The 17,017-nt window shown below is 39.4% G+C and overlaps 1 protein-coding gene across 1 annotated transcript in view; it reads left to right on the forward strand.

Annotated features, from left to right (window-relative positions):
• Positions 1-17,017, forward strand: part of dnah5 (dynein, axonemal, heavy chain 5) — a 103,958-nt gene that overhangs the window by 81,520 nt on the left and 5,421 nt on the right. Inside the window, exons 73-85 of the mRNA XM_075465094.1 lie at positions 1,212-1,316; positions 1,420-1,558; positions 1,840-1,954; positions 3,372-3,562; positions 4,192-4,313; positions 5,135-5,284; positions 6,806-7,051; positions 7,203-7,422; positions 8,254-8,459; positions 9,455-9,658; positions 13,855-14,070; positions 14,462-14,674; positions 15,385-15,537. Coding sequence (XP_075321209.1) covers positions 1,212-1,316; positions 1,420-1,558; positions 1,840-1,954; positions 3,372-3,562; positions 4,192-4,313; positions 5,135-5,284; positions 6,806-7,051; positions 7,203-7,422; positions 8,254-8,459; positions 9,455-9,658; positions 13,855-14,070; positions 14,462-14,674; positions 15,385-15,537 — 2,280 coding nt within the window. The remainder of the gene's footprint in view (positions 1-1,211; positions 1,317-1,419; positions 1,559-1,839; positions 1,955-3,371; positions 3,563-4,191; positions 4,314-5,134; positions 5,285-6,805; positions 7,052-7,202; positions 7,423-8,253; positions 8,460-9,454; positions 9,659-13,854; positions 14,071-14,461; positions 14,675-15,384; positions 15,538-17,017) is intronic.

Here is a 17,017-nt window from a genome sequence, read left to right on the forward strand (position 1 = left end):
GATGTGAAAAGCAAGCTACATAGTTTGTAAGTAGAAAAAAATATATATAATACAGGTTTTTATGTTTTATCCTCCACTATAATGACCAAGCATGGGCTCATGCTCTTCACCCAGTCCTTTCAGTCTTGAGATTGTTATCGTCCAGTGTCCCGAAATCATCTTTCCAGCTTTAATTAATAAGATCATAGTTAAAAATAAAAAACTAAATGAAAAATACTACAAATAATAAAGAAAATCTTTTGATGCATTATAATATTTGGAATCTGTCCAAACAACAACAAAGAATCTGGGTCAAGGGAATAGCAGAACCGTAAGTCTCTATTTGGCTCTGTTTTTTTTGCTGTTTTACTCTTTTAACATACAGCTCAAGATCATTGTTAATGCAGCATTATTTGTTTTTGCTTTGTCACAGCTCCAACATTCAGCTACAGCCTGGCTTACAGATGTTTTTTTTTTTTATTTAAATAATTTTCTGTTGTATAACTGCCACATTCCTTTTAGTTTCAAGTCAGTTTGTTGTTTCTACCAGATAAATCTTTTCTGTACAAACATATCGATGAGCTGAAATTTAACATCCTGATTCACACAGGCTTAGATTTCGATGCGTTTCCTGAATGTGACTGAGGTTTCTTTGCTACTGGAGGAGTACAGTCTGGCTCAGATTCAGGGCGTGTAAAGTATTTCTTCTCTTTACGTTTTCTCATTACTTCACTGTTGGGTTTTAGAGCTCAATCTCATATTTGTTTGCTATGCATATCTTTTTTTGATTAATAATAATTAATAATAATAGAGGAGCCAGCCATATTAAAACAAGAAACTGCAGGTTTTAAGAAAGTATTCTCCAACTCTCCAATCTCCAACACTAGAAGTAATGTAATGGGTTTAAAACATACCCTTGATGGTAGTGGCAACATCTAACTGCTTTTACACCATTTAAGGCAGTTTTCTTAATCTGATGTGACAATCTGCTCACTGATGACTGGACTGCCATGAAATTTGGTTTGGATAACAGGATGAACCTCATAAGTGCTTCACTTTGATCTTGCCTACTCTCAGGCCAACCTCGAGTACCTGCTAATCTAAAAGGCCTTTTATCTTCTGCTCAACTGCAGTCTCTTTATTTTATTGACCTATGGCCTAAGCACCTTCCTGCAGCTTTATAACCTACGTGTATATATGTGTGTGTGTGTTATCTGTTTTTCTGAGACTAGGAAATGGAGAAGGAGAGGACCGACCTCTTAGAAGATGTAACTTATAATAAGAGAAAGATGAAGGAACTTGAGGACAACCTCCTGTACCGACTGACCAGCACACAGGCAAGCAAATACATCTCAAACTGTGGCATGTTAGAACAGTCAGAATGATGGCAGATACGTGAAAAAGAGTTTCTAACTTTCTTCTGGAACTGTCTGTTTGTAGGGTTCACTGGTGGATGACGAGAGCCTGATTCTTGTCCTTAGCAACACGAAGCGCACATCTGAGGAGGTCACTCAGAAATTACAGATTGCTGCAGAGACTGAGGTGCAGATCAATGCTGCCAGAGAGGAGTACCGACCCGGTAGGTGATAACAACCAGCTCAAAGACAGGGTTTATTTTTTTAAATTCAGATCAGGTCCTATGACACAGATTTAACTCTTAATGGGCATTTTGTTTCACATCATCAAGACTTTTGTTTGCCATCTGCGTAAAGGTCTTTGTGTAAAGAAACATTTTTATTCAATGAATATAAGTCACAATCCACCTTCACTTGATTTAAGAAGTTAGTTTAATAACTTCCAAAGCAAGTTCCCTTCTTTTACAGAGTTTGTGCTTGTGTGTGTTTGTGCGTGTGTTTTCAGTGGCCACCAGGGGCAGCATCCTGTACTTCCTCATCACTGAGATGAGTGTGGTCAACATCATGTATCAGACCTCTCTGAGGCAGTTCCTGGGACTTTTTGACCTTTCTCTCGCTAGGTGAGGATACTTTGACCTTTTTCATCATTTTTGTTTTTAGTGACTCAGTAAGCTCTTTAAAACCATCGTTTAGGCAACAATTATATTTATGTAATTATGTTCAAACGTGTGTTGGCTGAAATAATGCTGAGAATCCTTATACCATGTGATCCTTTTCCACTCTGTGTCGTTTTTTTGTCATAGAGCTGCCAAACAGAAGTTGCTCTTCATAGTTGTGTTTTTTTCACAGGGATTAGCTTTATTGGCTCTGATAACAGGCTGTACTCTTCAGGTGACTAAATTTGACCAGAATGCAGATATTCATGGAACAGTATTAACGAATCCCAAAGCACTGATTTTATCAAAGCCAGACATTTGCTCTCTGTGCCCCATAACCTACCTCACTATCTGTCTTCTTTTTTTGGTCTGTTTGAGCTGAATTGCAATCAGAGTAAAAAAGTCATCCTTATTATTTCTTTGTTATAAGAAGCTTAATGAAATTTGCCTCCTGAATTAGAGAGGAGAGCCACCTGTGCTCCGGGCTTTATATTATTATGTTGTCCACACACGTTGCAGCACGTATTTGCAGCTCTCGGGGTGCTAAATCTCTGTAGCACGCGCAGAGTGTTGTAGCTGAAAATCTAGGAGATAATTATGTAACAACAGCCTTCATTAATATCTTTGAATCTGTAAAAGAACAAACACTAAAGCACAGAGTGTAATTTCTCATACAGCCGTATCAACAAAGGCAGATTTTGTTGTAGGGTAAATGGATTCAATTGCTTTAAATGCCATTTATGTTGCATTTATTGTATCCGCCTACTCATGTTTATGAAAACAGATTCTCCTCAGAATCAAAAAGCACATTGGCAATAATAATTTAACAATCATCATTGATGTTTGTTTTATTACGATCTCAAAAAGGTTTTATGTCCTTGTATATGATATTTAGGTATTACTTCTTACCTGAAATTTGTCTTCTATAACTTTTGAGTGTGTGTTTGTGTGTGTGTTTGAGATTGCTGTGTGAATTAATTTGGCTTGATTTGAGCATTTACTGTAAGTACAGTGATGGAGAGATTTATCATTCCGTTGTGGCCTTTCCTATGCATACATCTGAAATCTGAATTATTCTCATCGTGTTATGTTTAATGTGCAGGCTTCAAAGTCACTTTCGAAAACAGCAGAAGGGATTATGTTTTAAAGAATTTATTTATTCCTTTTGTCATGGCATTCTGCTGTGTGCTATCTATATTTTGCGAAGTGTGAATTTTATTTTATACATTAGATTTGCAAGCTTAAAACTTCGTCTTATGACAAATATGCCACATGTCTGTGGATGAATCTGTTCTGATCCCATTGCACTCTCTTAATTTCTTTTTGATTCAGAGAAATTTAGAGAAAGTAAGCTATATGCTGTGATACTCTACCTGAACAGATCCTCCAAAAGCCCCATCACCAGCAAAAGGATCACCAGCATCATAGAATACATGACCTTTGAGGTATATAAGTATGCAGCACGGGGCCTGTATGAAGAGCACAAGTTTCTCTTCACTTTGCTGTTGACTCTGAAGATTGACATGCAGAGCAATAAAGTCAAACATGAGGAGTTTCTCACACTCATTAAAGGTAAGACAGAAATGTCAGCTTTTCAGGTTTTATTCGTGAATGTTCTTCTGTCTGCAGCTGGGTCATTGATGGGTCAGTTTTCTTTCTGCAAGTTGGAGGCACTCTTGTGCTTGACCATTAGCACTAATAGGCTTTTAAGCTTCAATGTATTAAATTACATTGACAAAATGCCAAACCCGGGAAACGGCAAGCAGTTTTGTAAAAATACTATTCCTTACAAAATATAATGAAGCCAATGTGAATAAAATCATGTGTCATTTACTTTTCAAAATATATTTTTTCTTTTCAGTGCATTATGAAGTTGACACATTTCGAACATATTGGTAGTGTAGCAGTTCACTGAATCACAAATATGGAGTGCTCTTCACTGCAGGGATAAAAGCCAGCAATCTTAACTGCCACAACCAGAACAGACAGTCTTCTACATGCATGCAGCTTCACCATCTGTCAGCTCCGACCCGCTGCACACAGAATCCCAACACTTTAGTCTTTTGTGTACAAATGTGAAGATCGAGTTTACATGTTATCTGTCCTGTGTATTTTTGCATTCATAACTATTTCTTTAGTTGAACAATATTTTGATCACTTGGGGCAATTCAGTATAAGTTGTGTGTTTTTGCATCATCCAGGGGGTGCATCATTGGACCTAAAGGCCTGCCCCCAGAAACCAGCCAAGTGGATTCTGGACATGACCTGGCTCAATCTTGTAGAGCTCAGCAAACTGTGGCAGTTCTCTGATATACTGGATCAGGTACAGCACACTGGCTGACAAACATGCACCAGGCAATCGGTTTAGGCTTTGACAGGTGTATGATACCTCTCTTTATCGGAGAGAGTTTACTAACAAGGACTTTTATCTATTAAATCTGCCGACAGCAGGTATCATCTGTTCCTCTCTCTCTCTCTCTCTCTCACACACACATGCACTTGCACAGATACAATGGTGGTCTCTAGGTGCTTATTAAATACTTTCACAGCTCTTCTTTGCTCTACTAAACATATCAATATCAGTCTCATCATGGCTCACTTCATCCTCTCTTTTATGCATAGACACTTACAGACTCGTGATGGACTGTCACTCACGCACTAATGCACACACCCTTGTGGGTGACTGACAGCCTGGTGGCTTCCATGGAGGGAAAAAATCAGTGCTCTGTGAAATGAGCTTAGTTTGGAGAAGCTCCCAATCAATTATTTTTGGCTGAGCACAGGCACATCTGCAGTCACACACAATGTCTATGTGTGTTTGTGTTTGTGTTTGTGTGTGTGTGTGTGTGTGTGTGTGTCTTTTGTACATGATTGATAGGAAAAGGTGGATTAGCAGTTCTTTGTTTATTAGAATCAGTCTTCCAAGAAGAACAAGATGAAGAAAAGATTGGGTTGTTTCAGCTCTGGGACATGAATGTGAAACATACCTTTACCAAAACTTCTTAACTCTGTCAGTACAACTCCTCTTTTCTTGAAGTACGTTTGAAAATGTTCAATTTTGTCCAGTGTAATGCTGATACCATGCAACAATTAAGAACAAACCTCTTACAAACCTCTTCAGAGCTACTTATACATTTCTTCCAGATAAGTCGGAATGAGAAGCAGTGGAAGTCCTGGTTTGACAAAGAAGCCCCAGAGGAGGAGGTGGTCCCAAACTCCTACGACCAGTCTCTTGACTGTTTTCGACGGCTACTCCTTATACGCTGTTGGTGTCCCGATAGGACTATTGCACAGGTCTGAATATGTGTTTCTGTATATTTATAAGAATTCAGTGGATGAAAACCAACCACTCAGTTCTTGATTGTACTTTTTTCCCCCTATTTACAACGCTGCTGTCCAATAATTCTCAAGTTTTGCCCCTTTTGTTGTCTTTCACACAAACTTTTTATTAGATTAAATTAACATCTTTTTTTCTCAGTGAACACATAATTCAGTTGGAACCCATGGTGCATTTATGGTGCATTTAGTGCACTGTGTAAACTGGGATTGTGACTCCAAGGGCACATATTGGTAATATGTGCATGTGGACTGCCAAACCACAGCCAGTGTTTATAAAGAAGACAACAGATTTTTGTCCTCAACTTAAGCTGGTTTGGTTCTGTAAAAATTTTCGCCAGATTTTTATTCAATACTGTTTTGTAGTATTATAGAATTATATAAAGAGCCAAATTACAGTACAAAAACTGTAAACCCATTTTCCTCCAATGTACTAACATGCATTTTGAACATTATATAATTTAGTTCAAATGGAGGAATTACCATTAAAGAAAGTTTGAAATAGAGCTAGGGGTAAGAAACCTTAGCCTGATTAACATCGACTTTCAAATCTCTTCGAGATTCTGGTCTGACCAAGACCATAACAAATACGATTCGAAATGGCCTGGTCAACCCGCCTCCCCCGGGTTGCTACTGGTTGAGGCCAGAAAAGGCTGTGCCTAAGCTTAAGCCAATCACACCACTCTTTCCTCTGACGTATGATTTAGCTACCAGCGGGGCTAACTGGTAGATTAAACTCTTACCAAAGCCAGTAGGGAGCAAGGCGAAAACGTCTTTCCTGTCAAGAAATGATTCAAGGGCTGTTCTTTGCTCGATTTTTAACGAGAATCTCCCGTCGAACACTTTCATTACAGCATCTACAGCAGTGTCAAAAGCTTGACGCTGCTCCATGTTGATATTGAATGAAGCGCTTCTGTGTACAATCCATGGGTTGAGTGGCAGTTCAACCACGTCACTACCTTGAACACGCCTCTACCCTGGGCCGTTGGCGCTGCTCAAAGTTGATTGCTTCCCGACAAAGTGGGTGGAGTTCCCATTTTTTCGGGAACTCGAATCCACTTGAATGAGCAGTTTGCCTGAGTAAGTGTAGCAGAGCCGAAGGTGTTGCGTCACTGCGAGGGCGGAGCCTGGGTAAAGAAACCTTTGAACAAAAATCCCCCAGATATTTTAAAGCGATTAGAAAATAAGTATTTTGGGCTGTAGTGGTGTTCACTTTGTTGCACTTGTGGTTCTTCAGTTGTCGTTCTTTGACCCAACTATTTACTGTTGACTGAAAAGAGTAAACCGGTCGGAAAAAAGAAAAAGAAAAAGACAGATAAATGAAATTCCTCATGTTCTCAACCCTCCAGAGAGTAAATTTCCTTCAGTTTTTGCTTTTACAAGGCCTGCAATGCGGAATGAATCCTCCGCCTTGTATATTTGCATTTTGCACTATGATTCAGAACACAAATGCATCTATTTGATCCTTTTTCCCTCAAGGCCCGTAAATACATAATTGACGCGATGGGGGAGAATTACACTGAAGGGGTGATTCTTGACTTGGAGAAGATGTGGGAGGAATCAGACCCACGAACACCTCTCATCTGCTTCCTGTCAATGGGCTCAGATCCAACTGACTCTATCATTGCGCTGGGGAAGAAACTGAAAATTGAAACCCGGTATGTGTCCATGGGACAAGGACAAGAGGTCCACGCCCGCAAGCTTCTGCAGCAGACCATGGCTAATGTGAGTCAGCGGTGTGAGATTACTGTTGTTTTCCATCATGTTATATGGCAGCTAAAACAGTTATTTTATGCAGAATATTGAGCTTGACAATAGCTCATGATCTCATTACATTGCAGTCTTTTATGATAGTCATAACTGTCATTGTTCGTAGGGTGGGTGGGCCTTACTCCAGAACTGCCACCTGGGTTTGGACTTTATGGACGAGCTGATGGACACAGTTACAGAAACAGACTTCGTTAACGACGGCTTCCGCCTTTGGATGACCACAGAGGCCCACAGACACTTCCCCATCACGCTTCTGCAGATGTCAATCAAGTTCACAAATGAACCACCACAAGGCCTCAAAGCGGGGCTCAAGCGGACCTATGGAGGTGGGGTATGGTTTAGTTTAGCTTAAAGTACAGAAAATGCTATTTAAATCTGGAATTTATAAACTAATAATTTTACTAGGCAGATAAGAATTCATTAAGAAAAGATGTACATATCCTGTCCTGAATCAATACAGTGTTCTAGCCTGAAAAATCTGCCAGGCTTGAATACGTTGGAAATAATGTCAACATAAATTGTAAATTTAAATTTAAATTTAAATTGTAAAAGAATATTAGCATGCAGAGTAAAGTCTCTTATTTCTCTTGGATGTGTGCATTTGTAAACAACTGAGTTGTGGATGCAGGAATACAGATAGGCTTTCACTCTTCCTCTACAGTATCCTCAGGGAGAGATAGCAGATGAGAACAAATTTGCAGAAAAATAAACACCTGTTTGTTGCTTGATTCACTACATTTTACACCCGAAGCACTAAAAGCCTTGGGGAAGGTTTGTGAAAGTCTAAACAAGTTGAAACACATAGTTTTAAAAAGCAGGATGTGTTGTTCCTTAAGAGCAACTGAGAATGATGTACACACTTATCACCTGGTCTTGAATCATGTATGAAAGAAGCAGTTACATTTTACCGTCAATTTAGAAGGAATCACACTGGTTTCTAGTGATGCAGTCAGGATATACATTGTCACTTTTGTGGTCACTGAAAAGAAAGTGATCGTCGGTTGTTGTCCAATGTATGTATTTATGTTTTATGCTCGCTTATCTTCTAAACTCTTTGCATCTACTTTTCTGTGGCTAAAAAAAAGTTCAATAATATTTAACTGTTCGCGTCCCTTTGGAAAGGCTGCTGATGTATTCATCCATGTATCTCTCATTAGGTATAAACCAAGATCTTTTGGATGTCAGTAACATGGTCCAGTGGAAGCCAATGCTGTACGGCGTAGCATTTCTCCACAGCACGGTACAAGAGAGGAGGAAATATGGCCCTTTGGGATGGAACATCCCCTACGAGTTCAACCAGGCTGACTTCAATGCCACTGTCCAGTTTGTTCAGAACCACCTTGATGACATAGACATAAAAAAAGTGGGTGAACTATATGTTTGTCAATCTACTACTAAACAGAAATGCTAGTTTGCTTAGAGGATGGGTAAGGTGATCAAACACTTAGTCTATAGCTGCTGTCAATGACTCCAATAAAATAGTACAAAGTGCTCAGTTTCAGAGGGAGTACACATGCACACACTCCACCGATTTATACTGTTGGATGAAATGTGCAGAAGGTGACACGTTGTACTGAACTGACTCATAGAGCTCCTTTTGAAATGCAGCATCATGGCAACATTTAATAAATGCATCCAACGTATATGAATAATATGATGTTATGTGTTCTCCATGTTTTCAAGCACATCACAATACATTATGTATCTGACAATATTATAATGTAGTTTTTTTTAATCATTCATTTTTGTAAAATTAATCTCAATGGGTAATATTATGGAATTATTACCTGTTTGCTTTGTGTTATTTTGTTGATCAGTGTAGAAGTTACTGTACCTCCTTTTAGAATTCCCTGCATACACCAGCATTAAGATTCACTTCTAACTGAACATTTTCATTTGTAATGAAGTAATAGACGAGGTGAATGAGAACTGTTTGTGAATTATGATGACTTCTATGTCCTCATCACCTCATACGACTTCCTCCTGGTTCCTAATTGGTAGATCTTGAAACATAATTGTTGCAAATGTAATTACTGGAAACCACTTTACTATTTCTACCAGTTGTTTTACAGCATGTATTAGCCAGAGAAGAGCTTTCAAAATCTGCACCATTTGTCTGGACTGGAGATCTTGTTCCACTCATCTCTGTTTGTAATGATGGGGGACAGTAGCTCCTCAGATTTCCCTCACATCTGCACTAAGTCACATACATTACCTTTGTCCTCTCCACACCAGCTTAATTGAGGAGCTGGTCATACTTTTTCCTGCTCTCCAAAGATATAAAACATTATATTAGAAGAAAGATATTTTCTGATGAAGGAAGTTTTCATCATTTATCAATATTTCATATCTTCTTAGGGTGTGTCATGGAATACTGTGCGATACATGATCGGAGAGATTCAGTACGGCGGCCGTGTGACTGATGACTACGACAAGCGCCTCCTTAACACCTTTGCCAAGGTGTGGTTCAGTGAGAACATGTTTGGACCCAGCTTTCATTTCTACAAGGGCTACAGCATCCCAAAATGCTCCAGTGTTGACCAGTATCTCACATACATTCAGGTAAGCCTCTATTAAGAGGACAAAGGTGATGGAATGTCACTTTCTGTTTCTGATGAGAACCTTTGGAGGATTTCACATGTGCTTTTCTTAAAAATCTTTTTTTTTCAGCTTTTAGTGAAATGAAAAATGGTGAAAAGAGCAACACTTAAGAACAAGAATGTTAAAGGACACTGATTTACTTTGTTCTTGTCACATCCAAGTGCAGGCTGCCATGTGTGGTTTCAGATTACATGCATGCATGCTCATTTTATTACAGATTATTTGTGATTCATATACCTCTATGGTTCACTGGTTGGTTTGTGTGAGTGTCTGCACGTCTTGGGGCAGTCTGAGCTTGTTTCATTAAAGCTAGTTTCATTATGATGGATGCTCAGTGCTGCCAGGCTCAACAAGCTCATTCCTATGTGCTACCTCTCAAATAAAGAATGACAAACACAGCTGTGGAGAACACACACAAACCGATATAATTGTAGGATAGGTTTGTGTGGTTGTGTGTGTCTCCAAATTAAATGCAGGCAGTAAGGAACAAGGGTGAAGTTCCCACACAATTTATTAAATGTGCACACACCTTTAACTAGTTTTGCTCACCTGACATCATTCATCGTAATGAAGCTTATTGCTGCCATTAATGCCAATAATACACATATGGTCCATCTTCATATATTTATCCTTTATTACAGGGACACTGCACTGGTCTTTAAACCAATTAAAACATTGTGTTATTGACCTTTTGGAGTCATTCTATCTCAGAATTTAATCCAAAAACCTAGATTTTATCCTTTTCTAAAGGTTATCAGTCACACCTCTGTAACCCCTTGTGGCTCAGCAGTTGTGCCGTTGGACAAAGCTTGTTGGTGAGCCACTGTTTTTCAAGGAATCTTTAAGCCAGCTGAGTAATTGCTAAATCAGCAAGGGTATACTTCTACATTGTTGAGTTATTTATCCTATGAGGCCAGCTGGAAAATTGGTATTGATTGCTACAGAGCTCCTGTGAGAGTGCAGGGTCAGTTCATCCATTCAGCTCAGTAGAGAAAAGCATTAACATAATGCCAGTATGTTATAGTGGGGAAAAAATTAGATAGAAAAACATGCAGCAAAGGTTTCAGGTAATAATTTCAGCCAGCATCCATAGTCATTTGAAGAAGTACGCCCCCTTTCAATTTGAAGGTTTTATATATCGGAAAATAATAAAAATGTTCATGACATTTCAGGGTCTTGTTTTAAATTAGGTAAATACAACCTCAAAGGAGCAAGAAAACATGTCATATTGCACGATGTCATTGATTATAAAACAAACAATAAACCAAAATGCAAAAGCAGACCAGGACACCCTTACTGCTCCCAAAGGATTTAATAGGCAAGTAGCAGCCAGGTGCTGCTAATCTAATACACTTGATAAATTGATCATTAGTAGGTGTTGTTGCCTCTATAAAGGTAGATGTTTTGTCAGTTTGGTGGTCTGGAGCAGGGGTCCCCAACCACCGGGTCGCGAACCGGTACCGGTCCGCGAGACATTCCAAACCGGGCCGTGAGATTGGGAAAAAAAATAAAAAAAATAAATTTAATTTAAATTTTAAAAAAAAGACATAGAAATCGGGAATTCTTTCATTTCACTCGCTAGATTCTATACTTGGAAACTGCATAGATTGCATTATAGGAGGCCGATTGTGCACGTTTATTTTTTTCAATGATGACTGTCTGTCTGTCATCATATCCTAATTTGTAAAAGCGTCTGCTAAATGTAATTTCTGTTGAACGTAAAGTACAAAAAAAAAAATTATTAATTATAAATTAAAGGGGAACTCCGGGGCATTTGAAGCGCAATCCCATTGCTAGAGGTTGTCAAATACTGACGGTAGGACACAGACTGGTGCAAATCGGCGCTCCCTGTGCGGCGATTGCGCTGTTTGCGCAGCCTGTCATGCTAGCCAAATACGTGGTGGCCAAGGGGAAAATTCTAAACCTTCCACGTAAAACAACAACGTGCACACTGCAGAAACGTCACACCACTTTATAAACCATCCGACAATAAAGTCACAAGCCTTACCATATATCTAGAAAAACTGCGTTCAAGTATTTAAAACATTACAACAATATATTACAACAATATTGTTGTAATGTTTTAAATACTTGAACGCAGTTTTTCTAGAGAAGATAATTGCTTTGTATATGGGAGTATCGTCCATTGACTCTTTTGGGCTTTCACATGCGCACGCATACCAACAACCGGTAAGTTACATGCTGTTTATAAAGTTGTTTTGTAACGTCCCCATGCCAGTAATGTGAGAACCATGCATATGGTTTTGATGGTAAGGCTTGTGACTTTATTGTCGGATGGTTTATAAAGTGGTGTGACGTTTCTGCAGTGTGCAAGTTGTTATTTTACGTGGAAGGTTTAGCACTTGCCCCTTAGCCACCACGTAGTTGGCTAGCATGACAGGCTGAGCAAACAGCGCAATCGCCGCACAGGGAGTGCCGATTTGCACCAGTCTGTGTCCTACTGTCAGTATTTGACAACCTCTAGCAATGGGATTGCGCTTCAAATGCCCCGGAGTTCCCCTTTAAGTCATTTAATTAGCTCAAATCAACATATTCATTCATAAATTAGTCCTCATTGGTGTAAAATTATCTCTGTCAACAATCTCACTTATCCTCCTGAGTGAAGAATAACTTGTCTGTATCTACATAGAGCGGGCAAGCTCTATGGAGGCCACCATGTCTCTCGGTCTATGAAAAACGACGAAGTGCCGAGAGGGACATAAAGCACTTCGAATCGCGATTTCCCCGCCAGGCCTGCAAGCGGAAATGACGTCATTGTGATGTAATTTCCGCCGAATGGCTTATTACAGCCGCTAATGGTAAATAGATTTTATCTCGTAAATTATCCCACTAATAATGCATTGATTGTTACCAAACTTCTGCCGTAGTACACATAGGCTCTTAACTCACAAAACGAGGCATTACAAAGTTTGTAAGTTTACCGGGAGTTTATTTAAAAGAACACTTTCCAGCAACTACACACTGCTGCTAACGCTACCGCTGCGTCAACGTCACTTCCGGTAACTCCCGGAATATGACTAATTGCATTGTTTGCACACCAAAGGCTATGTCAACTTATGTTATCTGACATGTTATCTGTCATCTGTATTTATTGTGTTATTGTATGTGTGTTATGTAATCCTTTGTACTGTGTGTCTTGATTTATTTTTGTTTGTATGGACCTTGAGTCTGAAGCTATAGCTTCTTGAATCTTGACACATTCCGCCTGCCGTAGTTCAAGAAGTTGCAACGCACATTTGAAAACGCGAGGCGCTAGAGAGCAAATTCATTCGACTTTGCAAAATAAAATTGCACCACTAGATGGGGGAAGAAATTACACAGTGTCCCTTTAAGTTTGTGACAGTACAATTAGAATTACAATTTGGAGTGGTTGCTGAAGAAAGTCTCTTCTCTCTAAAAAGAACATGGTGTATTTTGTTTTTTTATGCGCACTGCTTTTCCATGTTGGCTTTGTTTTTGTTAATTGAATAATGTTGACACGGTGTAATGTGATGCATGTGTTGTTCGTCTGAGGTCATGTTTTGATGCATAAAACTTTAGAATCGATTGAAAAAGCGTGCACCTTGTTTTTCATGTGACTATTCACATAAAAAAGTACAACAAAAGTTGTTGACTTGTCTGAGCACGAATCCTCACATTGCATGTTCTCGTGCACTCACTTAGGTGGCACACAGATACTCAAGATGGAGCTTGGTTGTGAGCCAATTAAAGACATTTGGCCATGTTTGTGGGAGGCTTGGGAGTGACCTTGTCACCTCAACAGCATGTCATACACCCTCATGGTCATTCACCTCTATAGAAGGGGAAAATAAGCAGGTGGTGACACCAGGTGTATGAGAAGAGATGCTTGCTGTCTACACCTCCCACCAGGCAACACTTGGCAACGGATTAGGTGTTTGAACCTGTGGGGAGAACGGTGGTTGGACATTCCTCAAAAAAAGATGGCACATGAAAATGTTCCACACTGGTGGAAACAAGTATACGCTGGCTCAGTTTAAAGCTGTTGAATATGTTCAGTGATGACGCTCACTCATTGTTAGTGAAGAAAGAACGCATCATGGTCATCTCTGTCTAAAAATATTTTGTCTGTGGTGTAAAAGAGTTGTTCAGAAACTATTGCTCCTCTGCTTTCACAGAGTCTTCCAGCCTACGACACTCCAGAGGTGTTTGGTCTGCACCCCAATGCAGATATAACCTTTCAAAGTAAACTGGCTAAAGATGTACTGGACACCATCCTCAGTATTCAGCCAAAAGACAGTTCATCAGGAGGCGGGGAGACCAGAGAGACTGCAGTGTCCAGGCTAGCTGATGACATGCTGGAGAAACTGCCTCCTGACTACATACCTTTTGAAGTGAGTGTGTGTGTATCCCCCTTGAAGAGCCTGAGTCAACTGTTAGAGGTGAAACACCGTGTTCCACTCACCCTGCCAGCTGTGCATAGTGGCACGACTTGTGTTTGAGATAGTAACAGAGAAAAAAACAAAGACAACGTTTGCATCTTAATCCTCATTGGTTCCCCCTTGTTGTCTTGTCATTTTGAATTTCCTGATCTTTTTTCTCATTAAATAAAAGTATGGCAAGAGGGACTTTTTTTTTTTTTAGGTGGAAAACTAAACTGTCACTTAACAACACACCCTTTGTGACACATATGTTGACAAGCTTCAATTTCAATTTGTATTTACATACCTTCACGGGATGTGTGGATGCATTGATGTTTAATCTAATTTGATTCAATAAAATTAGGTAAAAGAGCATCTTCAAAAGATGGGTCCTTTCCAGCCCATGAACATCTTCCTGCGTCAGGAGATCGATCGGATGCAGAGGGTCATAGTTCTGGTCCGAAACACCCTGACAGACCTCAAGTTGGCCATCGATGGAACCATCATCATGAGCGAGAACCTGCGGGATGCCCTGGACTGCATGTATGATGCTCGCATTCCTGCACGCTGGAAGAAGGTAAGTCGTCTCGATTTAAAATTGTGCTCTTAAACTATCTCTCATACCGATTCACCATTGTCCTATTGAGTACATTTTTTCAAGCTATTTACACATTCAAATCTAAGTTATCCAGCTTCAGTTGCACATCTCGGCACACAAAAACAGTAAAAACTGCGCACTCTCCCTTTTTGTGTGCAAACCATCTGCTGCAACTTTCTTTAATTAGTAGTGGTGATTTTGTTTCTACTTAAGAAACAAACAAAAATATAAATATCTTAGATGTTTTTACGACTTCCTTTTCGTTCCATATTGTCTTCTGTTTCTGGGAACAGCAGGTCATGACCATTTGAGCAGCGCATATTCTCAGTTAAACTCTTATTTGTTTTCTACTGAATAAATATACTGAACCTTTACGAAAAAAACGCAAACAACAGTAGTAGAACCTTGCATGACCTTTCCAATGTCGTATTTTTTATTCAGTTGGCATTCAAGCCGTGCTCTCACATACATTAGTCTGTTGGAATAATACAGACTTGGATAGCTTCCTGACTGCCCCTGCTTTCCTTTTTCCTTTTTTTTAAATTTTGCTTTTCTACAGTCTCTTTTTCCACTTCAGTCCAGCGATTCACAGTCCAATTACTTTTCCACCCCTTTGGGTGACAACTTTCAGTGTGTTATCATAACGGTTTGATCATGTTGTTGCTTGTCCTTATTTTTTCTTTTTTCAGGCATCATGGGCCTCCAGCACTCTGGGGTTCTGGTTCACCGAGTTGATTGAGCGGAATCGGCAATTCCAGGCTTGGATCTTTGAGGGGCGGCCAAACTGTTTCTGGATGACAGGTTTCTTCAACCCACAGGGCTTCCTGACAGCCATGAGACAGGTACTCACAGCATCAGGCTGCCCACCTATTTACCCACTGCCCAGGAAAGAGCAGATGGCACACAGAGAGAGAAGCAGGCACACAGCCACATTCACACACACAAACATGTATACATGTACACGCATAGACACACTTGGTCAAATGTAGAAAGACATTCCCCTTAATGTCTATTCATGCAGCATTAATATGGGGTAAATTAATCTGTACGTTTAACCCTACTTGATCCAGATCTCAAATCCTGTTGGCCTTGTTTGGGTGCATAATTTGGGTAATTGTATTGATAGAATAATACTTGTTATATTATTAATTCTTCATTATGTATTTTAAAATCCAGGCAAGGAACTAGACTGACATTGATTATGAAAATAACTTAAAAACAAAGAATGACTAAATAAATCTTTCTTTTTGTGTTGGTTACCTTAGTATGAACAATCGTAAGGTCGGCAGAGCCAGCGATTGCTTTTGAGTGCCTTCCTAAAAGACATTTTTATTGGCGAGCCTTTACTCATTTGGCCAGATATTTGTGATTCTGAGTTTGATCTTGGTTGATTTCTATATTTTCTATTGTTTCATGGTGTTTGGTTTGCCAGAACGAGTAAACCAATCATTGATTTTGGGGAGAGTCTTTTTTCAAATAGTTTGAAGGCATCATAATTTCTGTCATGTGAGTTGTATTCAGTTGGTGGCAGTTTAAAAGGAATCTTTTGTCGGCTTTGGAGAAAATCTGTGAAAATGGAACCTGATGAACATCATTAACAAACATAATCTAGGTTATACTAGCTCTTAAATGACTAAAATATGTTTTGTTTTTATAGTTGACAATGAGGGTAAACTTACTGGTAGTCTCAATACTACATGTCAAACTCAAGACCATTGATCCAATGAATGAAGAGAATTGGCACCCGTTTCCTCCATGGTCAGAGTGAATACTCACTTCTAATTGTCCAAAGGGTGTCCATTTATTTCTGATGAGTACAACTGAGTAGTTCCCTTTTCAAAACCCAGATCACCAGCATCTATCTGGCGGCTGCGGACACCGCAACATTCGAAATAAATTGCTTTAAAAAAACACAGAAAGTCTGTAGGATGTAGATTAGAACAAATAGCTTCTATCCGGTCAGTTTTGTATTTTTTCTTGCATGTCTATTACTGTGTTGAACGAAAAGACTAGTTGGCTTTTTATGTCTGTGAAACATATTCAGTTCACAAACAAAAATGGATGAAGATTGGAACCCATCTGTGGCTGAAATCTACGGTAGACACTAACTTTAAGACTAACTGAAAAGAGACCTCGGAGCCTAAACATGTTTTCTGGCCCAAAAAATCCATTTGCTTTGCACTTTCTGTACTGCATCGGATGGGGGTTGGAGTCATTTAGCATTCATGCCAGGTTTCTACACCTGACTGACATCCAAGTTTTATATATTCTGTTAAGTACAAAAAATCCTATCCCTCAGAGAAAGATTCAGATATCTGTATT

This window comes from Odontesthes bonariensis, chromosome 5 (genome assembly GCF_027942865.1).
Source record: "Odontesthes bonariensis isolate fOdoBon6 chromosome 5, fOdoBon6.hap1, whole genome shotgun sequence".
Taxonomy (NCBI): Eukaryota; Metazoa; Chordata; class Actinopteri; order Atheriniformes; family Atherinopsidae; genus Odontesthes; species Odontesthes bonariensis.